At 39.3% G+C, this 22,908-nt stretch overlaps 2 protein-coding genes across 2 annotated transcripts in view; one reads left to right on the top strand and one right to left on the bottom strand.

The window, feature by feature from the left end:
* The window catches only part of PAN3 (poly(A) specific ribonuclease subunit PAN3), a 161,306-nt gene extending 150,032 nt beyond the window's left edge, over window positions 1-11,274 (top strand). Inside the window, exons 18-19 of the mRNA XM_017537465.2 lie at window positions 4,642-4,780; window positions 8,314-11,274. Coding sequence (XP_017392954.1) covers window positions 4,642-4,780; window positions 8,314-8,454 — 280 coding nt within the window. The 3' untranslated portion in view covers window positions 8,455-11,274. The remainder of the gene's footprint in view (window positions 1-4,641; window positions 4,781-8,313) is intronic.
* A 6,539-nt stretch (window positions 11,275-17,813) lies between these two features.
* FLT1 (fms related receptor tyrosine kinase 1) overlaps window positions 17,814-22,908 on the bottom strand; it is a 197,116-nt gene continuing 192,021 nt past the window's right edge. Inside the window, exon 31 of the mRNA XM_017537494.2 lies at window positions 17,814-20,807. Within this exon, the coding sequence (XP_017392983.1) occupies window positions 20,606-20,807 (202 nt within the window). The 3' untranslated portion in view covers window positions 17,814-20,605. The remainder of the gene's footprint in view (window positions 20,808-22,908) is intronic.

Below are 22,908 nucleotides of genomic sequence, written 5' to 3'. Positions count from 1 at the left end.
CTACAACCTCCGCCACCCAAGTTCAAGCGATTCTGTTGCCTCAGCTTCCCAAGTAGTTGGGATTACAGCTGTGTGCCACCATACCCAGCTAATTTTTGTATTTTGGGTAGAGACGGGGTTTCGTCATGTTGGCCAGGCTGTTCTCAAACTCCTTACCTCAGATGATCCACCCGCCTTGGCCTCCCAAAGTGCTGGGATTACAGGCATGAGCCCCTGCGGAAATTATTCTTATTAATTAAATGTTTTAAATAGGTTGTCTATGAATAAAGTAAACAGTAGGAAAAGTTTGCAATGAAAACTGTAAAAGTCTCTCTTTCAGACCTGACATCCCCAGTACCTATTCCCAGTTGCCCCCATCAATCTATAGTTTTAGTTTCTTCTGTATTATTCCAGAGTTACAAATATAACAATATATTCTTATAACCTCCCCCTTTAAATATATAAAAATTATAAGACATACACAGTATTTTGTCTCATAGCATTATATTTTAGAAATCTTTCTATTTAGATATGTTTCGTGTATGCCAAGCACTGTTCAAAAGAGTTAACAAATATGACCTAACTTATTCTTTGTAACAACCCTATGATGGAGATACCATTGTTATTTTCGTTTAACAGAGAAATTGCAGCAAAGAGAGATTAAATAACTTGAACCAAGGTCGCATAATGAATAAATATATGAGCCAGGCTCCAGTCTAGACCGTATGGTTCCAGAGTGTGTGCTCCTAATCACTGTGCTGTGTGTCTCCTCATATTGTATGGCCTGGTAGTAGTTTATCCTATGGATGTATTATAGTTTATTTCGCCAGTTCCCTATGGATGGGCATTTGGTCTGTTTTCAGTCCTTTGCTAGTGTGAGTGATACCGTAGGGACTAACTTATGCATACTTAATCTTGTATATATGTAAATAACAGGCCCAATTGTGATTACTAGGTCAATCGGTATGTCTCTTTAAGTTCATAGCTGTTGGCGAACAGTTTACCCATTTGTAATTCATGAGACTGCCTCACCAAAATACGTTTTTCAAACTCTTAGATTTTTGTTAACCTTGTAGGTGAGAAATTGAATTTAAATGCAGTTTTATGTTATATTTACTCCTGACGAGCATGTTTAAGTATCTTTTTTATGCTATTGATCCATTCTTATGTCCTGTTCTGTCTGTATCCTTTGCCCATTTTTCTTTTCAGTTGGATTGCTTGTCTTATTGATGTTAAGAGATTCACTTTTTGTGATTTTTTGATTGCTCATTCCCCACCCTTATAGACATTTGTATATGTACTGTAATTGACCAAATTTCTTTTATGCTTCTGGAGTTTGAATCATAGTTAGAAAGCCTTTTCTACTCCAAGATTATGAAGAAACTGTTTCATGGTTTCTTCTAGAACATTTGTGGATTCATTTCTTCATATTAAAAATGTCTTACATAGTTAGAAATTGTATAGGGTGTAAGGTGTAAATCCATCTCCCCCTGTGCCCAAGATTACCAAGTAGTCCAAAAGCTATTTATTGAATAGTCAAATAATCTAGCTTTTCCCCACTGGTTTGAAGTCACACCTCTTTTCTACTATTTTAATTCAATCATGATATTAAATGTTGAAATCTAGCAGGATTCTTTCCCATGTCCATTTCATTGTGCACCACTTTGTTGTTTTCCTAATACCATTTTCTTTACAAATTCTATAATCAGCTTCTTTAGTTTAAAATCAGTAAACCTGATAATTTCTTTATAGGGAAGATAGCATGTTTAAACTCTGGAAACATTTATGATTTTAGATGTTGAGTCATCTTAACCAAGATCATGGTATGTCATTCTATTTGTTGATGTCTACTTTTGTATTCTTCAGTAGTATTTAAGTTGTTCTTTGTATAGTTATAGCATACTGAGTGTATTCTTAGGTATTTCATCTTGTTGCTATTATAAATGGGAAAATTTCCAGACTTCTTACTGCTTGTTATTGGTGTATATAGAATTTTTGATTCTTTAAATTTTATACTCTGGTACCTTATTATTTGGGATGTTTTCAGTTAATTCTCTTTGAGTTTCCCAGGTGTTTAGTCTTATCATCTGCAAATAATGATAGTTTCCTTCCTAGTTTCTATACTTTTCAATTTCTCTTGAGTGATTGTGTTAGTGGGTACTTCAGTACATAGGTAAGTAATAGCGATGGTAGTTCAGAATTTGAAGCATTGTTCCTTATCTTTTAACTTCCAGGCAGATTCAAAGCCATTTTCTTCATAAATTCTTTCCTTCCTCCAAGCTTTTGGGGTCTTTTTTTTTTTTTTTTTGGTCACTGATATTCAGAAATTCACAATTGATGTGCCTTGCTGTTGGGTTTTGATTCATAATGATGGATCAACAGGTGAAATCATTTAATCTTGGAAACTTAGCGTCCTTCAGTTCTTCATGGTCTTCATTATTTCTTTAATAACTTCTTTTCCCGAAATTCTCATTGCTCAGACGTTAGACCTTTGCAATTGATTTTCAAATATTCTCTTCTATTTTCTAATTTTTTTGTTCTACTTTCTGGGCAGTTTACTGTATTTTTCTAAAATTAAAGTTTTTTTGAATTATTTGTATTTTAAAGTTTCTGCTTTATATTTTTATTTTCCAAGAACATTTCTGTTATCTGAATGTTTGTTTTGTACCATCTAATTTTTGTTTCTCTGAGGCCATCAATTAATATGTTTTTTTCCTGATGGTTGATTTTTGTTTGTCTTAGTTTTAAGTTTTGTTCTGTTGCCTTCAGTATTCCATAGCAAACAAGAGTTTGCTTTATTTTGTTTTGTTTTGTTTGCTTCTCAAAAGATTTCTGATACTTAGCTGTCCATTCGTATTAAGAATATGGTTCTAAAAAGCTAATGGGAAGCCTGTGTGGGGGCAGGGATTATAGAAGGTTGAACCTTTCTGTATGATAAAGCAGTGTGGTGTTGTTATACATGATTTTTGTTTGTTTTTGGTAGACTCTCAAGTACTGTCATTTCTCTCGGACAGGTCAGCATCTCCTGAAAAGATTCTCCCAACCTCTACTGTCTGTGATATAAGACTGACAGCCAGGGTTTGGGAACCACACAGAGGGAAAGCATTTGTTGAATAGGGTGTCATCTAGCACTCCTCAGCTCATCATCTTCTGGCTTGCTTGGCATCCCTGAGGCTGAAGCTTCTCTCATTCACCCTTTTTATAAAGTAAAGCCTCTAGATTTCTGCCAGGCAGAGTAGGGGTGGGGTTGAGAGATGGGTTATCTGTTTGCTGTTTATAGAAGCTTTTCTCAATTCTTGTAATTTCAGCCTCAGTCCAAACTTGCACTTTTAGTAGTCCTTTGTGGCTTCAGCTTCTGAGCCATGCCAGTGTGGGTGGCTTGCTTCTTATGGACATCCCACTTCCCACATCTCCTGTAGAATTAGGGTTCAGTTTTGTCAGGTCTACTAAGTCATCCCACTTACCTGTCTGCTTCTGCATTCCAGGGGTTCATGATTATATCTTCTTCACTATTGTTGTTTTTTCTGATCCCTTTGTCCTTGTGTTTGGACATTTACTATCAGTTTGATGAGCTGTTGAAAGGGAGCAGAGATAAATGGGTGTTTATTTTAATTGGAAGTCCCTGGAGTGACCTTTGCAAAACATATATATGATTGCACTAAAACCATATGGTGAGCTTCTCCTCTAGTTCTTAGAATAAATACCCAGTTTTAAAACGTGACCTAAGCTGCTTAGTCTGATCCCCACCTACTTCTCATTTTGGTTGTCAAATCTGCCTTTTATTTTCTTTCATTTACTTCCCCCGTGCCCCATTCTTTGTTCTTGCCTTCACTCTGTCCCTTTCCTTGCCCTTGCTCTGTCCCTTTTCTTGCCCTTACCCTCCCTCCCTCTATGTGTATTCTCTCCTTTTCTTCTCTTTTCTCTCCCAACCCATTCAGAAGTGTGACCTTCCTTAAGTTTCTTCAGTGCTCCATCCAAATACCAATCTCTCTGACAAAGGAGCATCCTTCTTCAGGGAAGAGCAACCACTACTTCTTCTGGAAACCTTCCTTGCCCCCACTAGATGAATTCATGTTTCTGTTTTATATCATATCCCTTTTAGGAGCATCATATAAATATACAGTTACAGCTTTCTTTGATTATTTGAATAATGTCTGTTTCCCACTAGACTGTAACTTCCTAAGGTCACTGAAAACTCACAGTGGTCATCTGTTTCTTTACAGCTTGCTTTCACATGGAATGGTAGGAACCAAAAATGTACTTCCTTTTTGTTTTCTAAACATTTTTCTATTTTATGTGTATTGGTGAAGTAGATATATCTGACCTCTCTCTATTCTGTAACCTACAGAGTGAGAGGAAAAAAAGAAAAGGTTAAGACATTTTTATCTTTTCTATTTTATCTAATGGTAGGGACTGAAATAAGGAGGTGATATGAAATAAGAATGCATAAGGGATGATTCCGCACTGTCAGTTGCTAACTGAAAACTGGAATTCATATGTTTACTAGTTCCGTCGGATTATTTTTTGAAAACACTGTACCAGATCCTCCTCAATTTTTTATTTATTGGGATTTAGTAAAACTGAAACTAGTTTTGAGTCTTAAAAATAGACCTATGTAGCATACAACATGAGTTACTAAGGCAAAATGTTAATTTCCCCCAGATTTCAGAAGGATCCCACTTGGTCAGAGACTGGAGACCGTTATCTGTTGAAACTCTTTAGGGATCATCTTTTTCATCAGGTGACAGAAGCGGGTGCTCCCTGGATTGACCTCAGTCATATCATTTCTTGTCTTAACAAGGTAATTTGTATCCAAATTTTTAAGTTCATAATTCTGTCTATAATTTGTATAGAGTTGTATCTTCTACAAATACTAGGAGACTTAAGAAATCAGGATGTACTCTTACAATAGCCTATAAGACATTTTATTCATAACATTTCCTACGTTGGGAGGATTTTTCAAACACCTGCGTGAATAGTTTTTTTGGGCAGGGTGGGACCGAGTCTTGCTCTGTTGCCCAGGCTGGAGTGCAGTGGCATGATTTTGGCTCACTACAACCTCTGCTTCCCAGATTCAAGTGATTCTCCTGTCTGAGCCTTCCGAGTACCTGGGATTACAGGTGCCCCCTCCCTATGCCCAGATAATTTTTGTATTTTTCGTAGAGGCAAGGTTTCATCATGCTGGCCAGGCTGGTCTCGAACTCCTGACCTCAAGTGATCCACCTGCCTCAGCCTCCCAAAGTAGTAGAATTACAGACTGCGTCTGGTCTTCATGAATAATTTTAGAATGTTTTATTGTGGATATTTTTTTATCATGATAAAGTATTACAAAGTGACTGCTTTCCTCCTTTATGCAATGTTTTATTCACATGTGTTTTTGTTATGCGACATAAAACAATGAGTGGTAAAAAGCAAAAAAATAATTTTGTGTTTAAATATTTTCAAAAAATTTGAACCCCTTCTGAATCATTGTGAGTCATGTTGAATATTATCAAATCATTTATTGTTAGCTATAGATACTATAATCATGTAGCAAATAACAAAAGCACAGTACTAGTGACATCAGTTACTAGCAGGTCCAGCTGTTAGAAATGGTAAATTTGATGATTATGAATTAACTAGATAAAAAGAGATCATAAATTTGAGATTTGGGAGATGAGTTTTTGTTTGTTTGTTTGTTTGTTTCTTTTGAGACAGAGTTTTGCTCTATCACCCAGGCTAGAGTGCAGTGGCATGGTCATGGCTCACTGTAGCCTTGACCTCCCAGGACTGCAGTGATCCACCCTCCCACCTCAATCTCCTGAATAGATGGGACCACAGGCACGCGCCACTGCACTCAGCTAATTGTTTTTGTTTTTGTTTTTGAGGTGGAAGTTTCGCTCAGTCGCCCAAGCTGTAGTGCAGTGGCACGATCTCGGCTCACTGCAGCCTCTGCTTCCCGTGTTCAAGTGATTCTCCTGCCTCAGCCTCCTGAGTAGCTGGAATTACAGGCGCACACCACCACACCTGGCTCATTTCTGTATTTTTAGTAGAGATGGGGTTTCACAGTGTTGGTCACGGTGGTCTCAAACTCCTGACCTTGTGATCTGCCTGCCTCAGCCTCCCAGAGTGCTGGGATTATAGGCGTGAGCCACCATGCTTAGCCCACCCAGCTAATTTTTGTCCTTTTGGTAGAGACGGGATTTCACCTATTGCTCAGGCTCGTCCCAAACTCTTCAGATCAAGAAGTCCACCCACCTTGGCCTCCCAAAGTGTTGGGATAATAGGCGTGAGCCACCATGCCCAGCAGCATTGTTTTTAAATACAAAATTTACAGAGAAAAGAAAGAATACATTTTCCTTATGAATTACTTGGCATTACAAAGTTTAGAAGTGGTCTCCAGCAGTAAATGTAGTCTTTGTATACATTTATGTTTAAACCAGGAGCTGGCAAACCATGGCATGTGGGCCAAATCCATTTTATGGCCTATATTTGTACAGCCTGAGAGCCTTGAATAGTTTTATATTTTTAAAGAGTTGTAAACAATAAGCCAAATCTAAAAAACATTTACCGTCTGGCCCTTTATAGAAACATTTACTGACTCTTGGTCTAAACTGTCCTAAATTATAAGTACTAGAAGAAAAAATAGCTGCTGTAGCACATGATTTAGAACTGTCAACATACAGTGTGGTAACCCTTCAGGGAAAATGTTATGGTTTGTTTTTAAGCACTACTTTGCCTTTCTTGAATTTCCTTGACACTCTGCAGGGAATATTGCCAATAACCTACAGTAAGACTGCACAAAACTGGCTTGTGTGGCTCACGCCTGTAATCCCAGCACTTTGGGAGGCTGAGGCAGGGGGATCACCTGAGGTCAGAAGTTCAAGACCAGTTTGAACAACATGGAGAAACCCCATCTCTACTGAAAATACAAAATTAGCTGGGCGTGGTGGCGCATGCCTGTAATCCCAGCTACTCAGGAGGCTGAGGCAGGAGAATTGCTTGAACCTAAGCGGAGGTTGCGGTGACCTGAGATTACGCCATTGCACTCCAGCCTGGGCAACAAGAGCAAAACTTCGTCTCAAAAAAAAAAAGAAGACTGCACAAATCTATATGTATCATTGAACTAATTCAGTATGAGTTATATATTCATTTTCTCTTTATTTCCCTTAGGGGAAAAACCTTTTCTTGAAAGCAGTTTGTAGAAAATAATTCTGTCAGATTTTAGAACCTAGTACCCATAGTATCAGAACACCAGTAATTGAAAATACGCAGAACCAAAACAAACATTGACAAGTAGATCATATGGAATAAGCCATGGACAATTGTCTTAAGCAAAGATAATTTAATGAATATTAGGATAATTGAAAATCTGAAGAAAATTCTATTTCACATCATGAAATAGCTAATAGTAAGTAATAAATCAGAAGTGTGACAGTATTCTAAGTTTGAAAAGAGTGTAACAAATTAAAAAGGAAGGATGGCCAGATTGATTATACAAAATGAAAATTTTGTATAATCTATTGTAAGCCTATTTTGGTAGAAATAATGACAAATTATCTGGTAGATGATTTGAATGTTTGAGCCTTCAGTGAATTACAAACATACTTTAATGTATCAATTAATGAAATAGAGAAAAAAGTACATTGAAAATAACAAAAATAAAGTGAAAACCATAACAAGACAAGTCGATAGATTAGTATTTATGCTTTATAAAGACCTTGTTAAAATATTACTGCCAAATCCCATTAAAGACATGGGTAAAGATCATACACCAGCATTTACACAAGCGAAATATCAGAAGTAAATGTATGAAAAAACTTTGATAATAATAGTTAATTAAAATGTAAGTTTAAATAGCAAGGCGCTCATTTGCTGTGGGGTTGCTTGCAAAGTGTTACAACTTATAAATTCATGGTGTCTAATTGATACCCTTTGGAAAACAATTTGGTTCTGTGTACCAAGCTGTTTACAGTGCATACCGCTTCTATGTTACTTTTTTGTGTGATTAAAAACTTAATACTTCCTACAGAAGAAAAAAATTTAGATGAGTATGTTTATTGCACTGTTATTCATGATGCCAAAATGGAATATATTAGGAGAAAAATTACGGAGCATCAACTGGGTGGACTACAGTGCACACAAATGTTAAGCGTGAAGGGATAGTCAGAAACAGGGTGGTGTTTAAAAATGTCTGAGTTGCAAACTGTGTGCATACTGATGAATGATGTCAGGTACTCATGGATATCTGAAAGGGAATGTGACAAAGAATTTAAATATTTTATTATTGCTGCAAATGTAGTTAAATTCTTTTCTGCATGTTATAAATTTCTTATTTTGTATATATTGTTTCAGCTAGATGCTGGTGTGCCAGAAAAAATAAGCCTGATTTCTAGAGATGAGAAGAGTGTACTCGTGGTGACCTACAGTGACTTAAAGCGCTGCTTTGAAAATACTTTTCAAGAACTGATTGCAGCTGCAAATGGTCAGTTGTAGTATTTGCTAAAAAAGCGCGCAGGACATGGCTAAGGAAGTTAACCAATAGCAAATTGCACTACAGCTGAACTTTTCATCATCTCATTCACATTTGGGAAACGAACAGGAGATGAGCAAAGCTGCTTGCACTTCAGTCAGGTACACTGTTACTTGAAAGGAAGAATGTTTCACTTATCCAAGAGCTATGGCTGCCATTGGAGGCTATATCTGTGAAGAATTTATTTTAGATTTAGGAGCACCATCAAGTGAATGATGTTCCTGCTTTTGTTTTTTCCACTTGTATATGCACTAATTTTAATTTTTTAAAGACTTTTTCTGATCTTTGAACTTTTGCCACATTGTATACTTATTAAGGGAAACTATTTGCAAGGACATTTTTGGGAAGCAATGCTGGGCAGCATTTTTGCCATTGAGGGTTGCAGAATTTGCTCTTTTTGGGATGGGTTGCCCTGAATAACATTATGGACCAGGTAAATAATTTCATAGAAGTTCAGTATAGTACGTAATTCTTGTAAGAGTATTATTATATGCAAGCTCTCTGTATGCCACCCACTGTTAGTTCAGATTGAGATTTTTGTTTTGTTTTGTTCTTAAGAACACACCAAGAAAATACCAGTGAATTTGTTGGATATGAATTTCCCCTGTTAGTTGATTTAAATCCCTTCTGAATAAAGATCAGATGAACAGTAACTGAAGGAGCATGTATAGCTCTTTCCTTCAAATTCAACCAGAGCCTTTTAAAAAAGACATTTGCCTGCTAGTCAGATACATTTACATTTATGCAATTTTTTTAAATAGAAAAAAATCTAAGAAATTGTGTTAAAGGCCTAAAGTTCAGGAGTACATTACTTTAGGTTCTTCCCAGTTTGCTTTTTTTGTTTTTTGTTGTTGTCGTTGTTTTGTTTTGTTTTTTGTATGAAGTTCTGTTCTTTGAACCACAGCTTTATTATGGTCCTTTACACTGGAGACAGACAGAGACACTGTTGAGAAGATGAACTAAACTCAGCAGTGGTCTGGTATCAAGAGCTTTCTGATGTTTTACAGCCTGAATCTGGAGGGATAACGATCTGCTGTGCCTTTGCAGTCACTGCTTAGCCCAAAGTAATAGTACTTTTGATAATAACTGTGTGCGATATTCCTGAATAAGTCCATCTCAAAAGTTTGGAATTTTCCTCCTCTTAACTTTCTTAATATTTGGACATGCAGTTGCCGCCAAACTTGGGTATTCATGGAATTTCTAGTAAATGAAATACCTATACTTTGATACTGAAGACTGCCAAATACATAGGAATTTTCTTTCTTAAAAAACAGTAATGAAGACTATATCTCCTTTCCCAGCACTGAATGTTTTACTAGCACTGGGTGCTCACCATGCAACTATGAAGAAAATGTGGAAACTCAAAAGGTCAGGACAGACTCCCAAGCACTTGCAACTGATGTTACTGTCTTCAATTTTAATAATTAAACATATTTGTATATTTCAGAGAAGTTTTTAATATTTCTCTGTCCACTTTTTATAAGCTTTAAAATGATTTTCTCTGCCTTGAGATTTGCATCAAGAAAAAGCACCTCTCTTCACCTGAAAGCTTTGAAGACTAGAGACACGCTTGACACGTTTTAACAAGTGTATTGAGTCCGCGTTTGGTAGCATCAGTTGTTGAGTTAAAAAGAAAATTATTGCATTTGATCTGGATGGATTTTAAAAGAACATAATGTTCAATATTAAAAGGATAATTAACATTTGCCACCATAATGTTCTTTTTTATGTAAAAGGAACAAGAACTTGGAGACATTAACATGCAAAAGTCTTTTATCATTAGCTCATGTATTTGAGGAAGAGCAGCTGTCTTTTTATATGTTTTTTGACAAATCATATTGTAATTCTTTTGTACAAAAAAGAACTACTTGTATTCTAGAAGAAATATGAAATGCTTAATTTATAAGCGGGCTGGAGATTTTTTCCAATATTGTTTTCTTTGAAAATGAAAGGGGATCATCTATTTTAGTTTTGGGGTCTGGGAACTTTTTGAAAATTTAATTTGTGGACCAATGTTTTGTGAAAGCTAAAGAGGGCAGGGGTTAAAATAGGGTTTGAATTTCTCATTCTGTATAGACCAGCAAACTTCCCTCTGCAAGGCAAGTTTACATCACAAATCCAAGAATGTTTGCATCCTAAATGCTAGTTTGCTTCAGCCCCTAGTTAACCTCAGGACTTGGTTTGCATATGAAAGATAGACAGCTGATATGTTTTCATGAGTAAATATTGTCAGCCAGAAAAAGTTGGTGTCAGGTAATGCATATTTTTTTAAGCTTTGTTTTATATTTATTTTTCATTTAGTTTTTATTGGGAATGGTTTTCAAAGAACTTTCAGTTCTGCCTAGGTGTTTTTGGGGGAACCCTGTTATCCATAGTGTAATTCCATTTAAGAGGTTGTCTAAAAGTCTTTTTAATTCATAGGAAGAATTTAATATCTGGGAGTAGTCAAATTAAGGATACAAACTTTCCATACCTTCCTGTTGTGACAGATAAAAGCACAGAAAGGACAACCCTTGAAATCATGTAACGTTGGTCATTTCAATTTTTTGTACCTGTTTTAAATTCTGTTAGTGTATTTACTTCATTGTAAATATTTTTGAGGGTACCTTTGTATTTTGCTTTTGACCTTGGTTCTGTGATTTGGATGTCAACAACTTCCCTAAAAAGCACCGGTATGTTAAGTTCTAATGTTATGACCCAATTTGTGTTATTCATCTTTAATCCTGTTTTCCGTCTCTATGTGTACAGCAGTATTTTTAATAAAGAATTACAGAGATAACTTTGTCCTTCTCTTGCACATGTTCATATGACAAGGTGACGTCTGTCTTATGATTGGGTTTTAGAAGATTGGTTATTTCCTCTGTATTTTGGAGGAATTTCTGTCTTTGGATGAATTGCTAGCAGATTTATTCATTAATTTATCAAATATTCGTTTTATCTACCGAGTCCTTGGCTCTGTTCTAGGCACTAAGACAGATGGGGGGACTTGGTATTTACAGAATATATAGTTATAACCAAACATCTTAATATAACACATGGCTTACAATGTAGTTTAGGCGAGAAGACTACTCATGAGAAAGCATACGGAGTGATGTATACCTAGTCTTTGATTTAATACTTAATTTATCATAGAGGTGAGGGGCATTCTTTCCCCCAGATTCTCCAGAAATCATTAAACTGTAAGGACAGATAAAATATGGCAAAATATTAACACTTGTTGAACCTGGGTAGTATTTATTGTTGAGTTTTTTTCTGTGCATTGAAAAGTTGAAAACAAAAAGCAGTATGGTAAGCCCCCCTCCACCCGCTCCCCACCAACTGCTATTTCAATTCTGGAGGTTTCAGTTACCTGAAGTACAGTTATTTTGAAGCAGGGAGACCATATTCAGCTTTTATTATAGTATATTGTTATAATTGTTCTCATTATTGTTAATCTCTTACTGTGCCTCATTTATAAATTAAACCCTGTCATAAATGTGCATGTACAGGAAAAAACATAGTGTATACATAGGGTTTGTACACTGTTTCAGGTATTCACGGGGGTCTTGGACCATATCCTCCATGGATAAGGGGGGAACTAATAGACAGATGTGATAAGGTGCTTGAGGCATAGGTGAAAGGTAATTAGAGTAAAAGGGAAGGAGAGACCCGGCGGGTTGGCCTATAGGCCCAGCACTTTAGGAGGCCGAGGCGGGCGGATCACGAGCTCAGGAGTTCGCCAACATGGTGAAACCCTGTCTCTACTAAAGAAATACAAAAATTAGCCAGATCTGGTGGCGTGTGCCTGTAATCCCAGCTACTCGGGATACTGAGGCAGGAGTTATTTGAACCTGAGAGGCAGAGGTTGCAATGAGCTGAGATCGTGCCTGGGTGACAGCAGGACTTCGTCTCAAAAAAAAAAAAAGGAGAGATTATTTCCAGCTGCATGATTTGGTTTTAGGAATTCTTTTATATAGTGGATATTGAAAGAAATTGTGGATTCAGATGAAAAATGACCACTGTAGGTTCACAGGATAAAAGGTAGACTAGTCTGCCTAGAATGGAATGTTTGGAGGATCTTTTCGCTTTATATTTCTTAGGAGGAAACCTTAAGAATATTGTTTTGTTTTTTTAGACGAAGTCTAGTTTGTCACTCAGGCTAGAGTGCAGTGGTGTGATCTGGGCTCACTGCAACCTCTGCCTCCCAGGTTTAAGTGATTCTCCTGCCTCAGTCTCCTGAGTAGCTGGGATTACAGGTGCCCACTACTGTGCCTGGCTAATTTTTGTATTTTTAGTACAGACAAGGTTTCACCATGTTGGCGAGGCTGGTCTTGAACTCATGACCTCAAGTGATCCATCTGCCTCGGCCTTCCAAAGTGCTGGGATTACAGGTATGAGCCACCACATCTAGCTTGCCCATTCTTTAGGTATTTATTGAATGCCTGTTATATGCCAGGAGTTGTTCTAGGAACCAAGAGAAAAGCTGTGACCACAAAAGACAATTTGCTGCTTCTTAAAAGCCCCCATTCTAGTAGGGAGAAGACAGATACATGGTACATTCGAGGGTAAAAACAGTTATGAGAGGAAAGCAGAGTAAAAGGTATGAGTTGCCAGATTTGGCAGATAAAAAATGTAGGACACCCCGTTGAATCTGAATTTTGGATAAATGGATAACTTGTTTTGGCATGAGTATATATATCTCAAGTATTGTATGAGACATACACTAAATAATTCTATGTCCCAGTATTGCATGGGACATATATATGTGAAAACATTCTCTGTTGTCTTTCTGAAATTCACATTTCCTTTGGCCATCCTGTGTTTCATCTTGCAACTCTAGATATGAGGAGTCTGGTTGGTGGGGGTACAGTTTCACATGGAGTGCTCTGGGAAGGAGGCTTCACGGAGGGATATGTGAGCAAGGACTTGAAGGAAGTGAAGCGGTCTGCTATGTGTATATTGTGGGGGCGGGTAAAGTATTCCAGGTGAGAGAATGTGTCAGCGCCTTTGCAGAACAGCAAGGGAGCGAATGCAGCTAGAGCCAAGTTAAGTAGGAAGTGACATCAGAAAGGTAATAGGGAAGGGATTTGTCCTGTGGGCCAAATCCCTTTTAAGTATTTTGGCTTTAACCTTCAGTAAAAGAGGAAGCTGCAGGAGGATTTTTCAGCAGAAGAGTAACATGATAAGACATTTTAAAAGGATCACTCTGGCTACGACACTGTGAACAGACTGAGGGAGGAAGTGAGCTTGTGGCCGTGGTAGGAAACTCACAGCATCCCAAGTGAAGGATGTTGAGTTTTAAAATCCATGTCTGAGTTTTGGTGTTTTTTTTTTTTTTTTTTTTTTTTTTTTTTTTTGGTTTTTTTTTTTTTTTTTTTTTTTTTTGAGACAGAGTCTCTGTCACCCACACTGGCTGGAGTGCAGTGGTGCGATCTCAGCTCACTGCAACCTCCACCTCCTGCATTCAAGCAATTCTTCTGCCTTAGCAAGTAGCTGTGATTTCGGGCACCCATCAGCATGCCTGGCTAATTTTTCTATTTTTTGGTAGAGACGGTATTTCACCATGTTGACCAGACTAGTCTCAGACACCTGACCTGAGGTGATCTGCCTGCTTTGACCTCCAAAGTGCTGGAATTACAGACATGAGCCAAGGCATCCAGCTGTCTTTGAGTTTTAAAACCTACCTTGGGCTGAGCATGGTGTCTCACACCTGTAACCCCAGCACTGTGGGACGCCGAGGTGGGTGGATCACCTGAGGTCAGGAGTTCAAGACCAGCGTAGCTGACATGGTTACAGATTCAGACTCAAAAAAAAAAAAAAAAAAAAACCCACCTGCACTAGGGTGGTAGCAGTAGAGGTGGTGCAGAGTGGCTAGACTGCAAATGTGTTTTAAATGTAGAACCAACAGGGATGCCCTGATTCGCTGGATATGGACAAAGAAGAGAGAAGTCCTCTGGAATGACTCTTCAGATTTTGGCTTGCTGGCCAGGTGCAGTGGCTCCTGCCTGTAACCCCAGCACTTGAGAGGCCAAGGTGGGGAAATCACATGAGCCCAGAGTTTTGAGACAGGCCTGGGCAACATAGTGAGACCTTGTCTCTACAAAAAGTAAAATTAGCCGGGTGTGGTATCATGCACCTGTAGTCCCAGCTACTCAGGAGGCTGAGGTGGGAGGATCAATTGAGCCCAGGAGGTCAAGGCTGCAGTGCACTGAGATCGTGTCACTGCACTCCAGCCTGAGCAACAAAGCAAGAGCCTGTCTCAAAATTTTATTTGGCTTGATGCTGACAGGATAGAGAATTCTACTTAATTCGAAGAGACTGTTGTAGGAACAAAGAGTCTGAGGGGTGGGTAGGAGGACATCGGGGAGGATGGGGAAACAGGGAAAGACAATTTTGGAGTTTGGTCTGAGGCCCATTAAAAGTTTGAGATGTTTAGTACACATTTGTTCCAGTTATTTGTTTTGTAACAAGTAACTTCACCCTTAATGACAAACAAGCATTTTATTCTGTTTGGATATTCTGTGGGTCACGAATCTGGGCAAGACACAGCAAGGAGGGTTGTCTCTGCACTGTTGTGATTGGGCCTCTGCTGGGAAATTCCAGTGGTTGGGGCCTGGAATGATTTGAAGGCTGGGCTCAGCTGGCTGCTGTCTATGGGAGCACCTACACGTGGCCTCCATGTGGTTCAGGTTTCTCCAAGTCTGGCTGCTGGGGTCCCTCACGGGAGCTGTTGAAGAGTGAGTGTACCAAGATTCAGGTCTTTTCAGACCTGGCCTCCAAGCTGTGCGGAGTCCGTTCTTTCCCATTCCGTTGATCACACATGGGTCCTAAATCCAGCTCTGATTCTAGGGGAGGGGACATTGCCAAAGGTTGTGTGAGATGGGAGCGATTTTTGCAGCTATCCAGGAAAAATACAATCGAATATATTCGAAAAATGCAGTACAATATCTTTGAAAAATACACCTGTATTTGAAAAAAAAAAAAAAAAAAGTCTGCCAGAGAATCAAGAGGAGATGTCAGTTTGTGTATATATGGGTTTAGAGTGTTGCAGTGGTTAGGGAGAATCTGTTCTGTCCATTAAAGTCATCATATGGGTGTCCATTAAAAGCCCTGAGATTGGTTGAGATCATGAAGGGAGTTAGTACAGACAGAAAAGAAAAGCTTCAAAGGGTGAGCCCTGGGGTAACTGGAGCAATGTTCGAAGTCAGGGAAAAGAAGTATAACCAGCAAATACACAGAAGTAGTTGGTGAGATGGGAAGAAGAAAGTGTCACGTCCTGGAACCAAACTGAAGAAGTTGTTTTTGGGAGTAAGTGTCAAGTTGCTGAAGTGTCGAGTAAGATTGGGACTGACAGTTGGCCGTTGGGTTTATCAATATGGAGTCACTGGTGACCTTAGCAAAAGCAGTTTTCAGTGAGTGATGGGGAAAGCTAAGTTTGAGTGGATTTAAGAGTGAGTGGGAGGAGAGGAGTTGGAAACAATAATAGCTAATAACCAACTCGCTCATGGGATTTTGCTGGAAAGGGGAATAGAGAAATTGGGTGGTAGCTGGAGGAGAAAGTACACATGAAAATTTTGTAAGATGGAAGAAATAACATGTACGTTCTGGTGGAAAGGGGGAAAATTGATGGTGGGAGTGGAGAATCGCTAAGCAATGGCTTCAAGTCTGAGTGGAAGGGACTCCAGTGTGCTTTGGGTTGGCCATCTAGAAGGGCAAGCACAGTACCACGGGGACATAAGCTTGGAGGTGGGGAGACGTGACAAGTGGGGTCTTCAGTTCTCCCATTGAAGTAAAGAGTATACTAATAGTACCCATCATGTTAGATTGCTTTGAAAATAAGTGTATTTAAAGCACTTAGAATAGATGCTGGCAGATATTAGGCACTCAAATGGTAGCAATGATAGCAATTACCAGCTATCACTGCTTCCCAAATATCAATCTGTGGAACAAAATGTGCTCATTAGTTTTTTCTAGTATAAACTAAAATGGGAGAAAGAAGGATAATATAGGTATGTTTCATATACAAATATATTTTAGTCTGAGATTAAGCCCTTCCACCTTTTAAAATGGGTTTTCTTCTGTGAAAAGCTGTTGTACTAAATGGTAGGGTTTTTTCTTTTAATAATGTATTGAAGAATTGCATACATACATTCATATATTTACACACACATTCACAAGTAAGTGCGCAGCTCAGTGACTCATCATGAAGTGAGCATACCTATGCACCACCTCCCAGATCAGGAAATAGAACATCAGCAGCATCCTGTTGGATTTTGGTTTTTTTGGTGTGTTTTTTCCTCCCTTAAGTGTTCTTAGTTCGCAAAATAGAAGAGTGGCCATCCCTGTGTTGAGATCCAGGATATTTTTTTTTTATTTCCTAGCCTGCGAAACCTAAAAGTCTGGTAATATGTTTAACACCGAGGAGTCTAATAAACCTTACTAGGCCCTACGTCTGCTTGATGAAAAAATAAAAATAAATTCCCAAATGTACTATAAGTTTCCAGAGCCGTGAGAACATTTCTAAACTATGACGTGACATTGATTCCTCAAGCATTCTTCAAATAATTTGCCTGATTTTATTCTTATGTTATGAAAACCCACAATATTTTTAAAGGATTTCAGATTCTTGAAGACAAAATGCCTCTTGCCCTTTTGAGTTAACTAAAAGTTTACTGAGATTAGTCATTTATCCATTTTTCTTGTCTTTGTCCCAAAGAAAGACGGCCTATTTTTTCCCCTTTAAAATGTCTCTCAATCTAGTTTCCTTATGATGTTACTAGGCAGGTAATACTATGACCACTTTCTAAGACAAAGTGCTGCTCACTTATTCAGTGTCTAGTACTTATGACCCGAGCTGTTTCTTTTCCTAGAATGCCATCCACAAAACAAGATTGAAGAATGCTGAGCTGGTGTGCTTTTACATTCTTGTGTTTCAAGCTTTTGTCTGTTATTTTGTGTGGTTTGCTGCCCCTGTGATTATGGTAATTATTTATCAGCTGAAAATTAGTGTTTGGGGACAACTGCCTCTTTTTAATTGAGGGCACTTTTCTCTGCGGCTGGCAGTCACACCCAGCATATGCTTTACTTGTTTCACAATCACATTCATTTTAGGGTTTAGTTTTCTGGGCAATCTGCCCGGTTTGATTTTGTTTTTTACTTACTGTTTGCAGTGTTCTGATTGTTTAGCACGCCATTTTCTAGGACCAATAGAAAGCCCTTTGCCCTCTCTTTGGCAGTGTTCATCTGCTGTGTTTAATAAAGACCACCACCAGTCCTCCACCCCCAGGGACACCTGTGACCTCTTTTTTTCCACTTACAAGCAAATCAGAGAGAAAATATGTACGTTTTTGAAAGTTAATTTTATTATATGAAGATGGTATACAAAATACATTCATCATGACTAGAAATATAGGACCAAACCACGGCTGTCTTTCATCTGTAGCATATATTCTTGGTTTGTATAAAAGTAACTTTAAAATTCCAGTTTCCTTAAATAGTTATGCACAAAACATACACACACAAACATACACATATAGTTACACCACTGTTGGTCAATGATGCACTCCTCCCTTAATCAATTTAAATGAGGCTAGCCAGTATCTGTTTGATGTTTGCATTCTTATGGGCTAGGCAAGGCACCATCCCTAAAACTAACAACTAGGCATCATTTCTTGGACCGATAAGACACAGACTTGCATATGGTTTCAGCACCATTCCACCCACACCGTTCCACATACACAGTCTTAGAAACCCTGAAAGGAAGTGCTTGTTCTTTGTTAGTGCCAACCATTTTTGTCATATATGGCAAATGACTGGAACATTATTAGTTAATTCATGTTTCAATTTTCAGTGCTATTTTAATGAACAAGCACTTTGTAACTAGAGATCTCATTATGTCAAGCCTCCATTTTTCTTTCTACATTAAGACTCCAGAAGGAACCATTCTTTGACTGATGGACTCATGTCTGCTACAAACCTGACTTTGAAGAAGCCGAGTAACATAATTCTAATGGTTTTTCTTTCTTCTTCGAAAGGGGTATTTATTATGGTCTCTTAATGATTAAGAATTCGATTACTGAAATCAAGACATTATATGAATAGCTAAGGTTTTCTTTGTTGTCACTATTTGCTGGATTATTATCTGATTTGGAAAAAAAGGTAGAGAATTGACTGAGGTCTTCTTTCTTCTGTGTTTAACCTCCTTCCAGTTACCCAATTTAGAATATTACCAGCTGTCACAGGGGCTTTTGTGTGTGTCAAGAAGAGGAAGAACAAAGATTTGTCCCCTCTTTTGGCTCTAGCCTGGTTTTGTTTGGATTTAGATCTTGGTGGAGAGGCCTGTCCCAGTCCTCTCTTCTGGCTAGTGAGCCCTCCACAAGAGCCACCACCAGGAGCCAGCAGGCTCACTTGGGAATGTGCTGATGGTCCCATCTCTTCATACAGAGAGCCTTTAAACAAGAATGTGGCCTTTAAACATAAGAATGGCAGCATACATTCTTCTGTTACTTCGAGTTCAGGTTCTAGAGTTGAGTTACATGGATAAAGTGAAGCATACTCTTCTCCCCCAGAAGCAGCAATTCACTGTTGCCTGTCCAGCTTCTGACTGGCTGCAGAAGGTGCAGACATCCTAAATACATAGACCCTAACTTGCATAAATAGCATCAAACAGAGCCAGCTTAGCGATCCAAGGCCCACTTGATCTTTAGACCCTGAAGAGTAGGCACCCTTTCCTACCCTCTCTCCCTGTTCCCATCATGCTCAGACAGGGCAAGGTTCAAAGCAGTTGAAAATGGGCTTTTCTTCTGGTGATGGCTCATTAATTAATATCCTGAGTCCCAACTGTAGAAGTATCTTGCATAAATTACATACCACCTTTTTTCTCAAGGAGTTTAAAGTGCTTAATAGCATCAGCTAATGCTCTTCCACATCCTTCCAGATTAGTATGAGGCAGTGGTATCCCCATTAAACGAAAGGGAAACAGGACGGACTTCCTGTGTTTTGGGTCCCAGCTGTGTTGGTGAATTGATTTGGTTGGGATAGAGAACGGGGTTTTCCCTCAACCTTACTGATCTTTTTCCTCCATCAGTCCTAGTTTTGATGTGGAGAAAACCGCTGCAGTTTCATTGTTCTCAGCTTGCTTTCACAACTAACCGTGCAAAACAGGATAATACCAATAAACTGAGTTAAGTGTCTGGACTATAGATTAATACTCAAAACAGAATGTGATATCTTAAGTGTAAGGCCATCATGCCATGGAGACAACCTAGCTTTGGGTAAGTTTTCAGTGCATCTTACTAGAGGAGCCAAAATACGGGCTCAGAGTAGAGTGCCCTCAGTGCTGTAAATCAAAATGTGCCACGTATGGGAATGGACATAGAACCAGTTCCATGGTAAAGTTCTAAAATGGGCTTTAGTTCCAAAAAAGATATTTGTCCTTTTCTTGCCTCCCAGAATCCAGAAAATGTCCACTCACCTCTGTCCTGTCTGCTCCTGACTGGGCCCTCAAATGTAGAAGGGTCAGAGCTGGGAAGCCACTGAAATGGCATTGCTGAGCCCCGTCCCCCTTCCCACCCACATGGTGTGTCTCAAATTCTTTCTCATGCCTTCTCCCAGTTTCTCTTTTCTCCCTTGTTTTCTGCTTTTTCCGTTTTCCTCCTCACATGTCTTAGGCCTGCTAGAGGACTCCTGAGACACTGCTTAGGCCAGCCAGTGACCCCTGGGGCTAAAGGGCTTGTTGCCCTGGGTTTGGGCTGTGGGGCTGGCCCAGTGGAGTCCATTACGCATTGCGAGATCGGTGCAGCTCCTGGATCAAACTGGTCCTGCGTGCCCTGAGGTCTCGGGGGTTGGAGCAGGGAAGTCATGGGGCTTAGAAAGATTTCTCTAACACTGAGTAACACGAGGATTTAGCAGTAGTGTTCTTCACTTGTCACTATTTCTCTATCTGGAGTTACATTCTTGTTAGTCAAAAAAAAAAAAAAAAAAAAAAAAAAAGCACTATTAAAAAGTCACAAAAAGCAGCTGGCTCCTGTGGAAAGGTAAAGGTGTAAACTTATATATGCATAATACTGGCAAAAGCTAGTTTTCCGGGGGTATAAATACACTTGTGCTTCTAGAAATAAGGCTTTGTGTCAAACTCTAGACAGGTGGAGTGGAGTACAAGACCACGGAGTTGTAGTCTGGAGGCGGGGAGCAGCACGCCATCTTCCTTTCCAGCTCGGCATTGTCGTAGGTGAACCTGCGCTTGCCTTCGCTGATGTGCCCACAGCTGGAATGGCAGAAGCTGGGCCTGCTGACATCACAAAGCCCCGACTCCTTACTTTTACTAGTTGCTCTCAAGCTACAGAAAGAAAAGAGATCAAACGTTCAAAATTGGTTTTTAGAAAACAAGACACTAAAATCCACTCTTTCTGAGTGAGTCATTTGTTCATACCTGTCTTAGAGTTCATGGTTTTTGAACCCCCTCTCAATTGCTGTCAGAGTCCCTCTGTTCTAAAGCTGCACACGGCCTCCCTCCTACCAGCTTGTTGTCATTGGGCAGAAAGACGCATTCCAGTGGCCGGGGAGTGGGGGGAGGTGTGTGAAATGTATAAGATAACGCAAATCCATAATTCAGCTGGAAAATAACTCCAAGCCTTGGGCGCAGCCCTCTCCTATACTTGGGTCAAACAGCTTCTGTGGTAGGCTGAGAAATGCCTCCTGCCCTCCAAAATATATCCATATTTCAAATCCCTTCTGGCCTCCAGAACTGCAAGAGAATAAATTTCTCTTATAGTAGGAAATCTTTTAGTTACGTTGCTGCTGATCACCAGCAAGGCTCAGGGGTGGAGAAACTTGCTTCTGGGTCTTGTATGTTACATCCAGACCAGGACAGCCACCGGAAGAAGAAGGACTGCTCTTGTCCTTTCATATTCGTTTGAATTTTTTATTTTCAAAGGATCTGGGATGAGGCAGGGAACCCTGTGAACCATGTTTTTAGATTGGTCTGGACTCACATGTTCATATTCTACATTTTCAGTCTCAGAGTAGAGGTTCCAATTTATGGTTTTCTTTAACAAAGATCTAGATAAAATTAGCCACCACCCATTTTCTGAAGTGTTCCAAAGTAGGAAACAAAAGAACATGTACCCTATCTGCCCCTCATTCCTCATTAGTGCCTCTGATCTGCTGATCTGTTGTATCTCAATTCTAATATCACTGGGCTCAAGTTAAAAGGAAATACACGGTCAGGCACAGTGGTTCACACCTGTAATCCCAGCACTTTGGGACGCTGAGGTGGGCAGATCACCTGAGGTCAGGAGTTCGAGACCAGCCTGACCAACATGGAGAAATCCTGTCTCTCCTAAAAATAAAAAATTAGCAGGGCGTGGTGGCGCATGCCTGTAATCCCAGCTACTCAGGAGGCTGAGGCAGGAGAATCACTTGAACCTGGGAGGCGGAGGTTGCGGTGAGCTGAGATCGCGCCATTGCACTCCAGGCAACAAGAGCGCCACTCCATTTCAAAAAAAAAAAAAAAAGGAAACACACATGCAGATGTTTGCCTGGAAATCTGGAAATGTCCCTGTCTTTCCCATTTACTTGTGGTTGATGAACTGCGCTAACTACATCTTGGAGGCACTTGTTGCCATCCTTTGATTTAGATCAGGGTTTAAAAACTGTAACCCATATCTGCCCATGTGTTTGGTGTTTGTTTTTTTAAATGAGAGTTTTATGGAGATATAATTTACATGCTGCATAATTTGCCTATTTGAAGTAAGCCAGTGGTGTTTAGTATAGACACAAATTGTGCAATCATCACCACAATCAACTTTAGAACCTTTTCATCAGCTCCCAAAACTCATGCCCATTAGTGGTCTTTCTTCCTCACACCTTACAGCCCAGCCCAGGGAAACTACTGGTCCACTTTCTGTCTCTAGATTTACCAGTTCTGGGCACTTCATATAAAAGGAATCATATAATATATGATATTTTATGCCTGGCTTTTACTTAGCATAATATTTTCAAGGTTCATCCATGTTGTGGCATACATGCATACTTCGTACTTTCTATTGACAGTATTATATTGTGTGGATATACGATATTTTATTCATTTAGTCATCAACGGATGGACATTTGGGTTCTATCTACATTGGGCTATTTTGAATAAAGCTGTTATGAATATCTGTATGCAAGTTTTGCTGTGAACATCCGTCTTCACTAGGATTTGAACTGCTGGGTCTTGGGGTAACTGTTTAACCTTGAGCTGTGGCCTCACAGCTAAACTGTTTTCCAAAGTGACTGCGCCACTTTACATTTCCACCGGCAATATATGGGGGTTCTTATTTCTCCATATCCTCACCACACTGACTTCATCGAGCTATCCTCGTGGGTGTGAAGTGGCATCTCATGGTAGTTCCTTTCCCTGTTTTCTCCCTCTGTCGCCTAGGCTATAGTGCAGTGGT

Source organism: Cebus imitator, unplaced genomic scaffold (genome assembly GCF_001604975.1).
Source record: "Cebus imitator isolate Cc_AM_T3 unplaced genomic scaffold, Cebus_imitator-1.0 Scaffold103, whole genome shotgun sequence".
NCBI classification, from domain to species: Eukaryota; Metazoa; Chordata; class Mammalia; order Primates; family Cebidae; genus Cebus; species Cebus imitator.
The sequence above is the reverse complement of the archived record's forward strand: the minus strand, read 5'-3'. Positions and strand labels throughout refer to the sequence as shown.